This window comes from Thermobia domestica, chromosome 18 (assembly GCF_964235325.1).
Source record: "Thermobia domestica chromosome 18, izTheDome1.hap1.1, whole genome shotgun sequence".
Taxonomy (NCBI): Eukaryota; Metazoa; Arthropoda; class Insecta; order Zygentoma; family Lepismatidae; genus Thermobia; species Thermobia domestica.
Genome location: NC_137471.1, coordinates 8,441,679 through 8,458,646, shown reverse-complemented (window position 1 = coordinate 8,458,646; position 16,968 = coordinate 8,441,679). Strand labels below are relative to the sequence as shown.

Genomic DNA, 16,968 nt, shown 5'->3' with positions numbered 1-16,968 from the left:
TGATTAATCCAGAATATCTACATTACTTACAAAACTGAAAGAAAAATTCAAATTTCAACGCACTGGAAAATGAAAAGAAAGGAATTCTTTTTTTTTTTTTTTTTTTTTAAGGAGAATACATCTGTCCATCAAGCACCTGCGAACACAACTGACATTGCATAATCTAGGATTTCAATGTCTATATCATCATTATTATTCCGCAGATTTAGCTCCGTCTAACTATTACGTGTACTTATTTCCCAAACTTAAATAACACTTGAAAGAACGCAATTTTAGATCTGATAAGAGTAGTGCTACGAGCAGTGGTGCGAGGAAATCTTCAGATTTTTTAACTTTTCTGCAAAAACTAGAGCAGTGTACAAGGTAGTATATTGACTTTCGGGGAAAGTGTAGAAGAAGTAAAACTTCACCATTACACGTGCACTCCTTCTGGGTTGGGCTACGAATTTTTCAGCAGCTCCTACTCAATATGGTAGACGTCACGTCAGTACTTTGAAACAAAATAAGTAAGGGAGCAATAGTGTAAGCCAATTACTAACTAAAGATCAGCACCCTGACAATACGTTTTATTGGGAATCAATTTAATTCCATAAATTTATTATTATCATTTGCAGGAAGGGAAAACACAACTCATTTTATCCCCTTCAAAAAATTAAGCCCTGGTAGTTGCAAACTAAGCTGTTATAAGCACATCCTCTGAATATTGAAAGCTGTGAATAATGTTTCAGAAAAAATAAGTATAGAACCTTTAAAAAAAACAAAATATGAAACTGAAAACTTCAAACCTGGATAAATATAAACAAGTTACGTAACTGGTTTTACCTTTCTTTTAGTTCCAATCGAAGTTGATCCAATGAGAAGAAAACAAGTCGACCAAATCTACTATTGCTCGCTAGGCACAATAATTAAAAATCATAAGAAGTATAACTAAAATTTACCTCAAAAGGCGCTAAATTACAAAACAGAAATACTCAGCCGCTCAAAGAAGAAAGCTTGAGGACTTATCTACCACATAGTAAATGCATGGAAAGTACAGTAGACTACAATTTGACAATGAGATTGGTTATGATACTGATATAAAATACTACATGTAGAATGTTTAAAGATTGTAGGAATCTTGGGGGCGCAGTCTAGGTAGCAGTCAGGGGGCAGAAGTAGCTACTAGGGGGTGCTCGCCCCCTTGCCCCCCCTCTGGCGTCATCACTGTTTCTCCCCCTCCTTTTCTGACGAATAAAATCTAAGCAGATATCAGTTCTGGTTTTGGTGAGAGGATCCGTCTTGCAGCCATAAATCCATTTATCCTAAATTTATGTTTACGGAAAGAAACAACTGCTTTATTTTGACTAAAAAATTTTCCTTCTTAGACAAGCCAATAGGCCCTTTTCTGCCTTCATAAAACAAGTTACCGTAAGAAAACAATTTGGTGGGCAGGAGGAACAATATATATAATGCATTGAAAATAGGAAGAAGAAAGTCAGAGTGTCAGAGACAGACAGAAATAGAGAGAGAGAGAGAGAGAGAAGATATGGTATCCTCTGACCAACGCCTCGAATTTCTGCACTGAAGGAAAAATCAAAGCGAGCCGTATATTTTTGAACTAGGATATTTTTACCGAGGGTGCAATAACAGAAGACTGGAAACCGCAGCCGCGAATATGCAATGTTACCTAAGTTCATTGTTTCGACAAAATTTTCCGAAAAGACAGCTTCCAAATATGTCCTCAATAAAGAAATAATAAAAAAAATGCATTGTACTGGTGTTTGCTATCCTGCTTTTATGATTTGTCAAGATGTTGTCTCATCATCAGGAGGAGGGTGGATACACAAGACAAAACTTGTCGTTTTTTCCCCTATTTTCCTCCCCCTCCTCAAGAACTTTATGACCAAAGATCTTGGCTCACGACCCCAAAGAGAAAATAAAGAAAACAGTGTAGATAATGGAAGAATCTATTTTATTACATTTTGGGAAAGTAATGACAAAGAAAAACTAACACAATCTTTATTTCTTGAATCTTTTGTCATGAGGAAATCTCCTAAAATAACTAGATTTTGACTAACCTTGTTAACTTAAACCTATCATGAAATCAGTAATTGTGACAACCTGACCAAACCATTTCAAGAAACAAGAACAGCTAACTAAGCAACTATCAGTGTTGCCAAAAAGTCACAACACTTACTCCGTTAACTAGATACTTTGAAACTACCAAAATAACAGTAAAACATAAAAAAAATCAATACAAATTTCATAATACAAAGGAAAATTGTATTTTTTTTTTTTAATTTCCACTAGTCGACATAATTTATAGTAAATGTTCAAATAAATGCTAGCCCAAAAGTTTAGAAATAAACTATTAGTTACGGACTTGCCTTCGTCTGGGATTGTCTCTACGATTTCAGATGATGATGTGTGGAAGGGATGTTTCGATGAGAACCATGCACTTCTAAGGTATCAATTTTGTAGAACATCAATTTTGTAGACAGCATTGTTCCTTACTGTAAAGTACAGCACGAACGCACAATATTGATTTACCTTTTCTGGACCCATTCTGTTCAAGGGTTGGGGACGAGCAAGTTCAAAAAATTTTTCTTTAAATTTGGCTTCATTCGAAATAAAAATATTTTATATCCACTCGAGAACTCGGCTCAAAAAATCTCCAATTCGACTCGATATTTGCTCAAGTTTCGAGTAGTGTCGGGTCCAAACAAGTTTAATTCTATAGTATTAGTAGTTTTTATATTAACTAGTGATGCTCACGAGACGCGACAAGAGGAAAAATTAGTCTATCTTGAGACGTCGTTAATGTATTATCTCGAAACAAATGTGAATTGTTTCTTGAATATCACCAGTCCTGGTCACGAGGCGAGACAGATTTGATTTTGTCTCGCCCAGTCTCTATCTCTCGCCTCAAAAACAAGATTAAACAAAACAAAATACGGAAATTTAGCTGTTTGTTTAGGCAAATAGTAAACATTTTCACTTTCGGTATGACCAGGCCTGAATTCAATTCATTTTTGGTGTTTATTTAGCGTGGTAATGGTACAGGAGGAGTTATATAAAGAATAAATACGCGAAATCAGTGGACAATTTACTGAAGATATTTTCATCGAAACAATTGTTGTTGTTCTCCTTTTGCGAAAGCTTCATCCTCAACCATATAATTGTCTACACGTTCAGCCGAATCTTTATCGAATTCATCGTCTGAACCGTCTGAATTCTTGTCAGCTTGTCAGAATTTTTCTCGAAACTGTTTTCGTATTGAAAACATGGATGATAAGTTCCAAAGGCTTTTGGCAACAACAGATCCTTTCATTTCTTCTTTGGGCAAATCATTTCATAAGAAAATGAAGAATTTGTCATCTGAAGCTGTAAACCTTTTAATTATTTCCAACACGGAAGCTGACAAAAATTTAGACGACTCAAACGAAGGTGATGAAGGGAATAACTTCCATGGAGATTCGGCTGAACATGTAGACAATACCTATAGAGCTATTCCATGTGGAAACGACAAATTATGCCAAAATCTTCATGCGGTCGCATTCGAGATTTGAGTGTTTGTCTGAACACTTATCAATATGTGATAGGAAGGAAAATGGAATGGTTTGTAATGCACGCCATTCATGTTGAAGATACGACCATAGTTGAATCTTAAGTTATGTTCATTTTCTTGGAGCTCTATCGAAAATGAAAAAATAAATAAATAAATAAATTCAAAATTGCACTATAGGTATGTGGACAGTCCTTTTTTTTTTTAACCACGTAGTAGTGACGACGCAAATACACATTTTGGGTTACGAAATATTTGGATCTTTTTAGTCCAAGTCGATGAATTAAACCAAAATTATATTTTCGGAAGAAATATTGAAAAATTTGTTGTGTCAAAGGGAACGCAATTTTGAGAGAATAATAAGTATAATCTGTACTTTCTATAGAAAAAAAAATCATCTTTTGTGTTTCTAATTCCTATTAGTGCTAGTGGTATATAGTGCATAGAGAACGGATGCTGAGCTATGCCCCCTCTAACTTCTTATCGGAAATGACTAAAACACTAAAATTTGTGTTTCTGAGCCTCACTAAAGTATCTGTTTTCATGTTGTCACTTTATATTGTTGTTGTTGCTCCAAAATTCAAAAAAAGAAGAAAGAAAGAAAGAGAGAGAGAAGGAAAGAAAGAAAAGAAAGCAATACATATCAATCTGTAAAACAGATGTGACCATTACAGCCTTTTGAAGCTCCAACGCTACAGCAAGATTGTTGTGTTGTCTGCATTCCAGGGTCTGAAACCGCTACAAACAAAATCAAATTTTGCAAACAATTACAAACAATCGTGAACTGAGTCTACTAAAAGGAGTGAAAACAGAAAAACACGACTCTCGTTTGTGATTGCATTCCTGTCTACACCCGGACTTTGTTTACAAGAATGTTTTTGTGGAATTTTACAGCTGCTAAGAAACGTGAAGCCACGTAAACACATGCCGGGACAGAAGTAAGTTGAAATACAAATTGAAATTTTCACCACTTGTGGAGGAAGCATATTTCTTGATGTAATTAAAATATTGTTAGTATTCCACTGTGCGTTTTTGTTCCACACGGTTTAGAACTTTATATATATATTTCTGGTTATTATCATTCACATAACCGACCGTCTTGCTCGATTTTTCGCTTTCAGGTGGAATGACTCTATACGGTTGAGGACTAAGCTTTCGAAAAATAAGGGGGAGAAGAACAATTGTTTAACTGAAAAATTAAAATGACTTCATTAAGTTATATTTTAATTAATAAATGACTGGTAGATTAACTCTGTCCTAGCTACTGAAGTAGACAAAGTATCTTTCCCTCTCGAATCTCAAACTTTTTCAGACGCAGTCCGCTATATGGATCCGCAATTTTGAATTTTTAAATTTTAATGTCAAAGTAGTAAGTTTATAATCAACAAAGTCAAATGCACCAATGTACCAAGTCCAGTTCGCCAATTTTACTTTTTCCAAATTTGGCCCTCCACTTTTTTTTTTTTTTTTTTACAAATTGATAATTAACAAGATCAAAAGCCTCATTATAGCACTTTTTGTCCATTTTTATATCGATCTCTGTGCGTCGCCCTTTTGGACCGTCGCTCTCCTTGCTGTCGCTTTCTTTGTGCGTCGCCTTTTGACCCGTCGATCTCTTGGCTAACGCTCTCCTGGTCGTCGCTCTTTTGCCACCACTGTCTTTGCTGGGGCTCTACTGTCGGTACACCCATGTTTATTACAAAACTCGATCCTGACATTATTAACTATCTTCTTTTCAATATGTATGATGGTACTTGCAAAAGAATACCATATCAATATCACAAATGGAACTATGCGAGACCGCGAGAAGTCTCGCGAGACTTCTCGCGCGAGACTTACTGAAGTCTCGTCTCGAGTTCTCGTCTCGCAAAAGATATCAGGTCTCGTCTCGCGTTCTCGTCTCGCAAAATATTATAAGTCTCGTCTCGCGTTCTCGTCTCGTTTGCGAGACGAGACGAGACGAGACTTCTCGCGTTCTCGCGTCTCGCGCCCATGCCTATCTGCAATCCAAAAAACATATAAATTTCATCAATATGTAATGGATGTTCGAGGGATTCCCGACAGCGTGTAATTCCCAGACATCATCTTAACAGAATTCTCAGATATGGTTTGATTCAGGTCTGGATTGCCCCAGATGTCTAGGCGGCGATTGCCGCCCAGACAGGGGCCAAATGAATATTTTAATAAAGAGAGGTCATATAGGCCTAAGTATAAAAATAAAATTACGTAAATCAAAATGACAATTCATTACACGAATTTCAGGTAGCAATATTAAGATATACTTTTGAGAATTTCTTTCCTGTTCTTTTATCACGTCGCGTCGCAACTATAGTAGATAATTCCATTACGACCACCCTGTAGGCCTATAATGTGCACACGACTTGCATAAATCCACACAATCTAGGCACTTGACATAGTTCGTTGGCCACAAGTGTTTACTAATATTACGAGAAGATTTTGTCGTGTTTGTTCCGGAAGGTATGTCCCCCTCGGAAAAAAAAATTCTACGCAACGTGCAGTGGGCGTTCCTTTGCAGCTTATCGTACCCCTTGTTAACGAATACTGAAACCGCCCGTGCTAACTTTACATTAATTTGTCCGTAGTTATTTATTAACAAATTACAAATCCATCCGAAGGCGAGATGAAAATAGAAGTATGCTGATGATTACTGTCTGTTTTTCTCATAAATATTGTTACATAACATTAAGGTTGCCAGATTTGTAAAATCAAAAAGGACACTTTGACTTTAAAAAAAAAATCACTAAAAAATTGCGTTTACCGAAACTTAAGCTTGCTTCCAGATTATATCAAACAACACATTTTAAACAAAAAGAAAAAAATAATATTGAAAACTAGCAGCGTTCACCCCGCTTCGCTGCGGTCACCCCGGAACGCAATAAACTTTGTTACTTAGATAATTTTTACTTTTTCGCTTTCAAGTGATATGATAAAAACCATAGAAGATTGCACTAATGTTAACATTATATCGCCTGTCATTTATGTTAACCCGCCCCGCTTCGCTGCGGTCACCCCAACCCACCCCGCTTCGCTGCGGTCACCCCGGAACGCAATAAACTTTGTTACTTAGATAATTTTTACTTTTTCGCTTTCAAGTGATTTATAGCGCCTATCAGTTATGTTAACCCGCCGAGTCACAGGGTCATGCGGGTTGCATATAAATACGTTTATTTTTATACCTATGATGAACTAATAACAAAGGATTTGTACGTATGGACACCTGAATGGTCAATTATCTCAAGACACTGCTAATTGAAAATTAAAGTGATATGATAAAAACCATCTAGGGTCCACATCCTAACAACCCCCCAAAAATGAAAGAAATCGGTTCAGCCGTATTAGCGTGATGAGCGGACAAAGGATTTTTTGTACGTATTGACACCTGATTGGTCAATTATCTCAAGACACTGGTAATTGAAAATTAAAGTGATATGATAAAAACCATCTAGGGTCCAAATCCTAACAACCCCCCAAAAATGAAAGAAATCGGTTCAGCCGTATTAGCGTGATGAGCGGACAAAGGATTTTGTGCGTTCTCTTTTATATATATAGATAGATTGCACACTATTAAAGTAAACTAATACAAAAAGTACAACTACAAAATGATGACTGACTAGCAGGCACTAATACTAATAATAATTTAAGTCGTGATATTTAATAAAGTCATGGTACTAACAACTTATTTATCCTATTTTCATACTGGCAATATTTTGAGCATCTTGAAAATCTGTTTTATTGATTCATCTCCTGAATCATCCCTGTTTCATTTAATTAGTCTCCAAACTCGAAAAGGACAAAAGCGCGTCCGGCTTGAGTACAAAGCTGGACGTCTGGCAACCCTACATAACATACACCCTGATTCTATATTTATGACCTTTATGGTAGGGGCGGATCCAGGACCGACTTCTGGGGGGCGGTGGGTTGTCATACTGCTACGTTTAAGGGCTCCAAACTTTGGGATGGGCTTTATTTATATATACAAAATAAGAAAGTTTCCTCTTCTGGGGGGGGGCGATTGTCCCGATCGCACCCCCCCCGGATCCGCCCCTGCCTTCAGCGATAAAATTTAAATGTTTACCGATAATTTCTTCTAGCAGCCGTTATTGATTTATTGTTTATTTTATTTTAACCTACAAAATATCATTGCCATTAATTGTCTTTCAATCGTTATTGTGTAATTAATTAACTTTTCTTTTCCATATAGGAAACTCTATTCAACATAGTTGCGTCAATCCTGTACTTCACAGCCTCGTCTTACCTGTCATACGCAACGAATACGTATCTATGGGTACAGTACATGGTCACTCCGTTCTTCCAAGTGTATCCGGCTATGACTTCCACATACGTAAGTTTTTATCACCGTTTTTACTGACTTTAGACAATAGTCCATTGACCGGTATAGTAGGTAGAGATACAAAGTAGCAATGTGCTAATTCCACACAAAAATGACATTTGAATCGTAAATAATAGTATAGACACATTTTGTTTTTAAAATCCTTTGTACGAGAAAGACGTACGTTTTCGGGAGGAAGGAGAGGTTCGAATGGTTTTCTCACAAATGACAAGTGATTTTGTTCATATTTCGTAAGTAAATTAATAATCCTATAATGACATGTAATCATGTGATCTTGTTTATATTATATATTCAAATATTTCATTAAGAACCCTAAAATGTGGCATAAGTAATTTCTTATAAACACACAAACACAAGAGGTGAGGTTTCTTGGGATGAGGTTTCTTTGGAGGTGAGGTTTCTTGGGATGAAATTGTCCGAAAACACTTTTAATTTTCTTTGTATTTGACAATAAAATGTTTCATTAATAACTGCAGCATAACATGATTTAATTTACGGAATTGGAGCAAGAAAATTTAGTACGGTGGACTATACCTTTTATTTATATAGATTTTATAGGTGTGTATTGTGTTTGATAGAGATGCAAGATTTAAAAAAAGGAAGTTTTTTGCGGTTTTTTTTTTTTTTTTTTTTTTTGAGGGAAGGGATTTTGGACTCTATGAAATTTTCAATTTTAATGGAGAGAAAACAGTACTTTCTACTTTTGTTTTCCCATTTTAACGCACACTCACAGACACAAAACACACTTAATAACTGCCTGAAGAGAAAAATCCTGAATATGCAACCAGTAAGGCACATATATATCAATGTGTATAGCTTCCAGATACTGATGAAATGTTTAGGCAACCAAAATGACATTTGGGATATGTTGGTTGCATAACCTACAGCTGCCTGTTGCAGTTGACGGTTACAGTTGCAATGTCAGTCTGAGAACCACAAGACACCTGGTCCCTAGACTAGATTTGAGCATAGGACTCAGAAGTATTGGATGTTGTAAAAGCATTTTCTAATTGCAGAATAAATCATATGAAAAAAAAAAGTCGTACTTGAACGAGAAAATCAATCAAAAGTAGATAATTTTCCGCTTTTTTCTTTACAAAATAGTCGGATTTTTTTTTTTTTTTTTTTTTTTTTTGCATCTCCAATATTTGATGCAAAATTATTATAACTTTGCAATGCATTGTTATGGCAACTGCTGTGTATTTGAACTTACCTTTTCCTTTAGGTTATTGAAATGATACTGTTTAACTTCTACCACAAAATTCTATATACGGTAGTATGAAATCCTGTACGTATAATATCCTAACTATATATAAAACTACATGAACCGACATATAACAAAGGGGTACTTCCAGTTGATGTGAAAAGCTAAAATTTGTCATGGTTGTAGCCCACTGGCGTCTCTGGCATGTAAAATTTGGGGGGAACATCAAAGAAAGTGATTTAAATAGTAGTACCTACCCCAACCTGTTTATCTTCGATTCCATTTGTTACCTTTCTGCTTACTTTCACAGACTCCCTGAGACATATCAAGAACTCTGTTATAATCGTTTCACAGCCTAAATATTATATTCTAAATAATAATTATTATTATTATTATTATTATTTATATGTTATTCTGTCGTTAGTAAATAAATTAAATTAGAATATTGAATATTTTGTACTCCAAAATATTGGGGGGACGTGTCCCCACGTCCCCCCGCCATAGACGCCCATGATTGTAGCTTTCCGGGACTAATTCACAAGAAAATTGCTAAATGTGAGTATTTTTAATTTTTAGGGGGTCTAAAGGAGAGATGAAGAAAGTACCCATGCTATTTAAATGGACCTATAATCTCATGTTTTAGGTACTTGAAATTGGAATAAAAACTTGAAATTCGGTATGGTTGCACGTTTTCGGTAGCGTTACCTAAGTAAATCACTAAAAATAAAAATTCCCAACTTTAGAGTGGGTTTATGGGGAACTAAAAAATCTTTCTCATGATATATATATGGGACACCTTTTACACCTCAAAATTATTGGGCACTTCCTGTAGGGCTACAATGATTAAATTTGACATGATTGTAGCTTTTCGGGACTAACCGACAGGAAAATTGCCAAAAGTGAATATTTTTAAGTTTTAGTGAGTCTAAAGGGACGATGAAGAAATTCCCCAAATGAGCTTTTTTTTTTTTTTTTTTGAGCTATAATCTCATGTTTTAGGTATTTGGAATTGGAATAAAAACTTGAATTCGGTATGCTTATATGTTTTCGTTAGTGTTAACTAAGTAAATTGCCAAAAATAAAAATTTCCAGCTATAGAGGGGTTTTATGGAAACAGAAATATCTTCCCTATGTTATTTATATGGGACATTTTAGGGTAGAGAAGTATGAGGTCGAATTTGTTGGATAATGACGGCGATTTATAGGAAGGTCAACATAAATTTTAAATTACATTGGGCAAACGGATTTTTCAACTTCACTTTTGCAATTCCCAACCGTTTGCCAAGAAATTAGCCTACTATACATTGACCCAACATATTTTTCAACTGTATTTTCACAATTCCCAACCATTAGCCGATGATTAGCTTACTGTACGTTGATCCAACGTATTTTTCGACTGTACTTTCACAATTTCCAACCATTAGCAGATAATTAGCCTACTGCAAATTGGGCCAACGTATTTTTCAACTGTACTTTCACAATTTCCAATTATTAACCGACAATTAGCCTTCTGTATATTGACCCAATGTATTTTTCAACTGTACTTTCACAATTTCCAACCATTAGTTGACAATTAGCCTACTGTACTTTCGGACAACGTATTTTTCAACTTTAATGTTGCAGTCACCAATTCCCAATCATGCTGACCATTAGCCTACATTGGGTGCTGTTAAGGTTGCATTAAGTTCAGTTATGAGTTATTTTATTTAATCTTTAATTCCAAGTTGAACGTAGTAAAGGACTTTCAATAAATCTGTTTTCTTTTCTTTTCCAGGTCCTAGGATTTACTCTTGGATGCATCCATGCGGTAGATGGGTACATGGCATATCGACAATTTAAAGGCTATCGTTAAAATTAAAAGTTGACTGTTATACATTCATCGGGGCAAAAGAAGATACCCGTCGCATGTGTTATTTTTGTCAATTACTCCAGAGAGAAAGGATCGATTTTAGTGCAGTGTTCTTTGATGTACAGAGAATGTAACTCTTTCTACACTCTCTTTCCCTGAACTTCAATAAATTGTATCGGCTCTTAATCGCACTTCAGGATACACCTCAATCCCTTTCAATGTAACCTCAGTATTAATCATCAGAAGATCTGTATACAAGTTAGTTAGCAGTAAACTTCCAGAGGCAAGCAACTTAGTTTGCGACAAGCTTGCAATTGCTACTAAAGAAGGCTTACGACCAAGGGTGTCCATGTTGTGGTTTCCAGTAGGGGACAAGTATAAGCGATGTTTCTAATAAATAGTTCAAATTTTGCTGTAACTAATGTAAAAATGCTATTGGATTTTCGATATTCTGAAGTGCAATTTCCTCTAGGAGGGCGACCGCCCCACCTTGCCCCCCTGATAAGCGCCCTTGCTTACGACTTGCTTTCTGAGTAAGCTAAATGAAAGAGAAATCACGTGAAAGATGAAACAAATTAAGGGAGCTAAATTCATGGATCATCTTGATTTCTCAGCCTATTGGTTTATATGGGACACTATTCTTTTTTCTTAAAAAAACAATGATGATTTTCACAGGTTTAATTTTAATTATTTCCTCTTCAGATTTATTTAAATATCTCTTACTTTGTGAAAAAAATCTGCACTATGCGCACCTAATTTAAATTTAATTTAATTTAACCAATATTTATACATAGTAATATAAAATTTATACTTATAAGTCATTCTTGCAAAATAAGGAAAAAAAGGTAGCCTTGAAGAAGAAATTAGAAATATAAGATCATTAAAATTGTTGTTCATTTCAAAGAAAAAAGATTCATACTATAACATACAGGGTTTATCCAAAAAGTGGTAGAACTGATTTTTTTAAAAGTTATTCACAATTTTTATACATCGACGTAATATTTTTCAAAATATGCCCCTTTTGCATCAACACAACGTTTCCAGCGACTCTGCCAATCACTGAAGGCTTCCAGGAACGCAGAAACTGAAATGCTCTTCAGTTTCCTCGGTACGGCCTCTTGAATGGCCAGGACCGAGCCGTGGTCCCGTCCTTTCATAACCCTTTACAGTCCTAGGAAGAGGAAGAAGTCTGCAGGAGCGACATCTGGTCTGTATGGTGGCTGGGGAAGCTGTGTGATGTCATGTTTGATCAGGAAGTCCATGACAGCAAAGGCGGTGTGACTCGGCGCATTGTCGTGATGAAGCTTCCATGATCCAGCGATTGCTGGACGGACACGGGCGACTTGTTTTCTGTATCTTTCAAGTACTTCCACGCAGCATTGACAATCTGATCAGGCGGTACACACTCTCTGTGAACCACTTCTTTGCAGTCAAATAAGTTGATCAACATCAATTTCATTTTCGACTTGTTCATGCGGGCTGTTTTCGGTATCACTTCCATAAGCAGTCTTGATCATGTCATGGCTCTCACTCGCAGTTTTACCCAGTTTAACGCAAAACTTCACCGCATTAACGCTGCTCTAACAAACGATTCTTCTGGAGGTGAAAAGGTATCTTGAGAGAGGTTCACCTTAAACTGGATTTACACTCCGTGAAGGCTTGGAGACGACTGGCGACTGGTGTTCTGGTAGCTAAGACCCGCCACCATCCAATTAACGCAGTAACATCTCCCTTCTTCACCACGTTTTGTCGGGAAAAAAATCAGTCCTACTACTTCCTGGACAAACTCTGTATAAATCAATGGACTAAGACACTAAAATGACACAAGTGTTCAACATTCTTATTTAATCTATTTACCTTTCACTTGATTTGTCATTCATTTAGCTTGTCTAAAAACTTGTCGTGAGGGTTACCTAGTAGCAACTGTAAACTTGTCGCGAGTTAAGTTACTTGCCTGTGGAAGCTTGTGCAAACTAATTTGCAAAGAGTTATTTGACATATCCAATCCCGATGGTTAGTATCAAGGTTTGGTTAAAAGGGATTTAGAGCCCAGATTCAAAGAAAAGATATAATTCAAAGGAATACTTCTCCATATAAATGAAAGTGCTGAAGAACAAAGAGGGTCTTAATATTCGACACCCGCAACCAACAAACAACCCAAACAAGCGAAAGCATTCCAATTTATGTTATCAAAGGCCTCAATTTGACGATACGAATTCCAGCGTTGTAGGAAATAGTGGACTAAATCCCATCTATAAACAAAAAGATAGACCTATCATCAGTGGCGTATTTACGATTTCGTTTCGGAGGCGGGGGGGTTTGCTAACTTTATTCCTGGAACTATGAACATTCTGCAGGATATTTTATTTTAATGTAGTACACAAAATTTCGGGGACGCTTAAGCCCGGAAGCCCTCCTTAAATACGCCACTGCCTATCATTTTTTTCATGAGAACCAATATCGAAATTAGACATCTGCAATATGTTTCTAGATACTGATACAGAGTTACTAATCAATGAATCAGTATTTGAAAAATTTCAAAACTGATCTGGAGCTAAAGCCCAATTTTTGCTAGTGCTCTGCTTGTCAAACAACTTATGAATCTCTTCTAAACACATTTGTACAATATCTAAATCTCAAATCTATCTCAACTTCACTCGAGCGTAACCTGAAAAGTATTCCTGCTCCCACAACCTCAAACACATACTTGGCAATCAAATCACTGATCAATTTCAATCCTCAATCTCACGAATTCAGTGAGACTGTGACTGGATCTCATGAGTCGCCTACATCTGTCAAAACTTTCTATCCATATCGGTCTTTTCTTTTCTATGTTATTCCTAGAAACAACTCTAATCCCACAAGTATCCTCTATTGTAGATGACCCGTGGCGTATTTAAGGGGGGCTTCTGGGTTTGAGCTCCCCCCCCCAAAAACTTTATTTACTATTTTAAAGTAAATGAAATATCTTGTAGAATTTTTACATTTCCAGGAATTAAGTTAGCAAAGCCTCTCCGAAACAAAATCGTAAATACGCAACTGTAGATGACTGTAGAAATGGGTGCTCAGAGCAGGAAACAAATGATTGTTTATCCCCCTTTATAGGTGATAAAGTAAACATATATTATGAAGAAGGGCTTTCATTTTACACAAATTTTTATCCGTTCAAAGAGCCATCTTTTGCCGTATGGCTGTTACTTTGAAGGATTTTCTTTTTTAGTTTTGCCTCACATTATTCACTTTGGTTGAAGTTCAATAGCACTGGTGTAATGCGATCGACCAGAATTGCAGGTCCTGACAAACTTAATAGCGCAATTCATTGATAGAGGGAGACAGGAATTTATTTTAAATTAAACTCTCACTATTAAGATGAGTATATGTATATAGTTTGAAGTTTGGAAATCTCGGGAAAATTAGGTTTTCGTACTTTTGACGTCTTTGAGCCCTGCTAACTTTTTTTTTTTGTTAAAAATGGTTTTATATTTCTTTTGTACAATTTTATAAAAATGATAATAATAAATACGTTTGGCAATATTATTTGTATTACTTTATTTTTGTCCATTTTTCTCATATTATGTATAAGTATTGTAGTATGTAAGACTTACAAACAAGGGCGCTCATGTTGTGGTTTCCAAGGGGGGCAAGTATAAGTGACATTTCAAATATAGTTTCAAATTTTGCTGTAACTAATTAAAAATTCTATTGGGTTTTCGATATTCCCAAGTATAATTTCCTCTAGGGGGCGAGCGCCCCACCTTGCCTCCCTTGATGGGCGCCCTTGCTTACAAACCACTTAAATGTCCGGTCTTCGCACAGTCAGAATAGATTTATAGAAAATATTTGAACCACTTTTCTCCCCTTTAGAATGCGTATTTATGTTGAAATGAGATTATGAAACATCAGCTTTATCCAAGTGCTATACTCAAAAATTCATTTGTAAAACGATGCAGCCCTTATTTTTTACCGAAAAATTTAAACCCGTTTCCTTCAATTAGGATGTGATTTTGAACCTTAATGATAAGAACCCAAGTTGACCCAAACGCTATTTCAAAAATTCATTTTAAGGTGGATCACCACCCGGAAGTTAGTATAGTACATATTTTAGCTCATTGCCTTAACTAGTGCGCAATGAAACGTTACATATTACAAATATTGTACTATAAGATATAGTAGACTATTCTTTCAGCTACATCACAAGACACTGATTCATTTTGTTGTGTCTCCTGATATCGAAAAATGTAACAAATAAAAGAAAATATTTGATTCGTTTTACAATGAGCACACAAGATGGCACTTGCTGTTAGATCTTACTAGAAGTGCTCTGTTTCATGGAATGTTTATTTGTGTGTGTAAAGTTTTTTAAACTAAGAATCTTATCACGAAATAAATATATTGTTTGACCGTTCTTCGTGTTATATTTCATATTTTATTTAAATATTAATTTTCATTTAAGGAAATAGATTTTGAGACGAAATTTGCGCAGAACGCCATAATGCGTTGATGTCAAATTTGTACGTTTACTGTAGTAGTCACAATAAGAAAATTCCTGGATTCTAGGGTTGCAGTTCGAGAAGAGGAATCGCGGTAAGGGTCGAAAAATAATTTCTCCAGTAAGTATCTAAGCAGAATTCCATGATTATCTGGAATCAGTAAACACTTGACACTATCTGGCAATGCCGCACTATTCAAGCAGTGTTTAGCATACCACAGAGAACACCTAGTGATCCACCTTAAACCACTCAATGTTTCATTTTTCTTCCTATTTTAGTGCCAAAGAATTACTTTCTTAGAGAATATTTATAGAGATTTTTGAAGAAAAGCGCTGATCGGAAGATAACGTGAGGTGTTGGGTCTAAGGCAGGGTGACTAGGGCTGTTTCGATAATCGAGTAATCGATAACAATTCGATAAAATTTCAAAACCGTTTCATCGATAAAGAATTTTAATTTTATCGAATTATCGAACTTTCGAGACTCCCGAAATGTTTGAGACTCTCGAAATGATCGAGATTCCCGAAATGTTCGAGACTCTCGAAATGATCGAGACTCTCGAAGTGTTCGAGGCACTCGAAATGTAAGAAACATTAGACAACTTCGAGACACTCGAACTGTTCGAGAATCTCGAATTGTTTGAAAGCAGCAAATACAGAAATATATCAATATGATCGCATTTGTCGAGTCGCTTGAATATTTAGAAAAGTTCGGCAATATCGGAGTATTCAAAAGAAACGATGTATTCGAGGTTATCATAGTTGTATATAATATGTATTACATATATGCAGAGTGTTCATTTTAAAACTTCTCTCCTTAGCAATGTAGTGAAGGAAAAGTTTTTTCCTCACAGATCTGTACAAGGTTTAAGCAGTCTGTCAGAAGAGAGAAAGGGGAAGAGAAAACATGCATCACCATCACCCAAATGGAATTGGAATCCAAGACAACATTAGTCTACTAGTAGTCACTTTGCCGATTGCGCCCATAACGGGGCAGGCAGAAAAATAATTTTTCATATGATTTCGACAAATACAACTTTGCAATAACTTATCAGATGAAAAAAGTTGTTTGACTAGTTTGGCTGCAAGAAGAAATCATTGGAGAGGTGAAGGAACCGAACTGTTCATCACTACTTTTGATAATACCCGAAACTTCGATAATACTCGAAATGTCGATAATACCCGAAACTTCGATAATACTCGAAATTTCGATAATACCCGAAACTTCGATAATTTCAAATACTCGAACGGTTTCGAGTAACCGATGACAACTCGATAAATTTTCGCTCCCGAAGTTCGATAGGTCTTCAGCCTTATCGAACAACCCTAGGGTGGACATGCTTCCAACTACATTTCCCGGTAGGATGAGCACAGGGAAAACTTCTTGCTCTTTTATTGAAGATTGAAAGATAATAAAATGTAACCCATTGAGGTAGCGTTTACTTTTGTGGATCTTCTTGTTCATCTCAACCATAGGTTGGTGGGCAACATGGAAATTTTAAAACATTTCT

At 35.9% G+C, this 16,968-nt stretch overlaps 1 protein-coding gene across 1 annotated transcript in view; it reads left to right on the top strand.

Annotated features, from left to right (window-relative positions):
* The window catches only part of sing (MARVEL domain-containing protein sing), a 37,175-nt gene extending 22,675 nt beyond the window's left edge, over positions 1 to 14,500 (top strand). Inside the window, exons 4-5 of the mRNA XM_081745100.1 lie at positions 7,767 to 7,907; positions 10,895 to 14,500. Coding sequence (XP_081601226.1) covers positions 7,767 to 7,907; positions 10,895 to 10,972 — 219 coding nt within the window. The 3' untranslated portion in view covers positions 10,973 to 14,500. The remainder of the gene's footprint in view (positions 1 to 7,766; positions 7,908 to 10,894) is intronic.
* Positions 14,501 to 16,968: the final 2,468 nt, after the last annotated feature.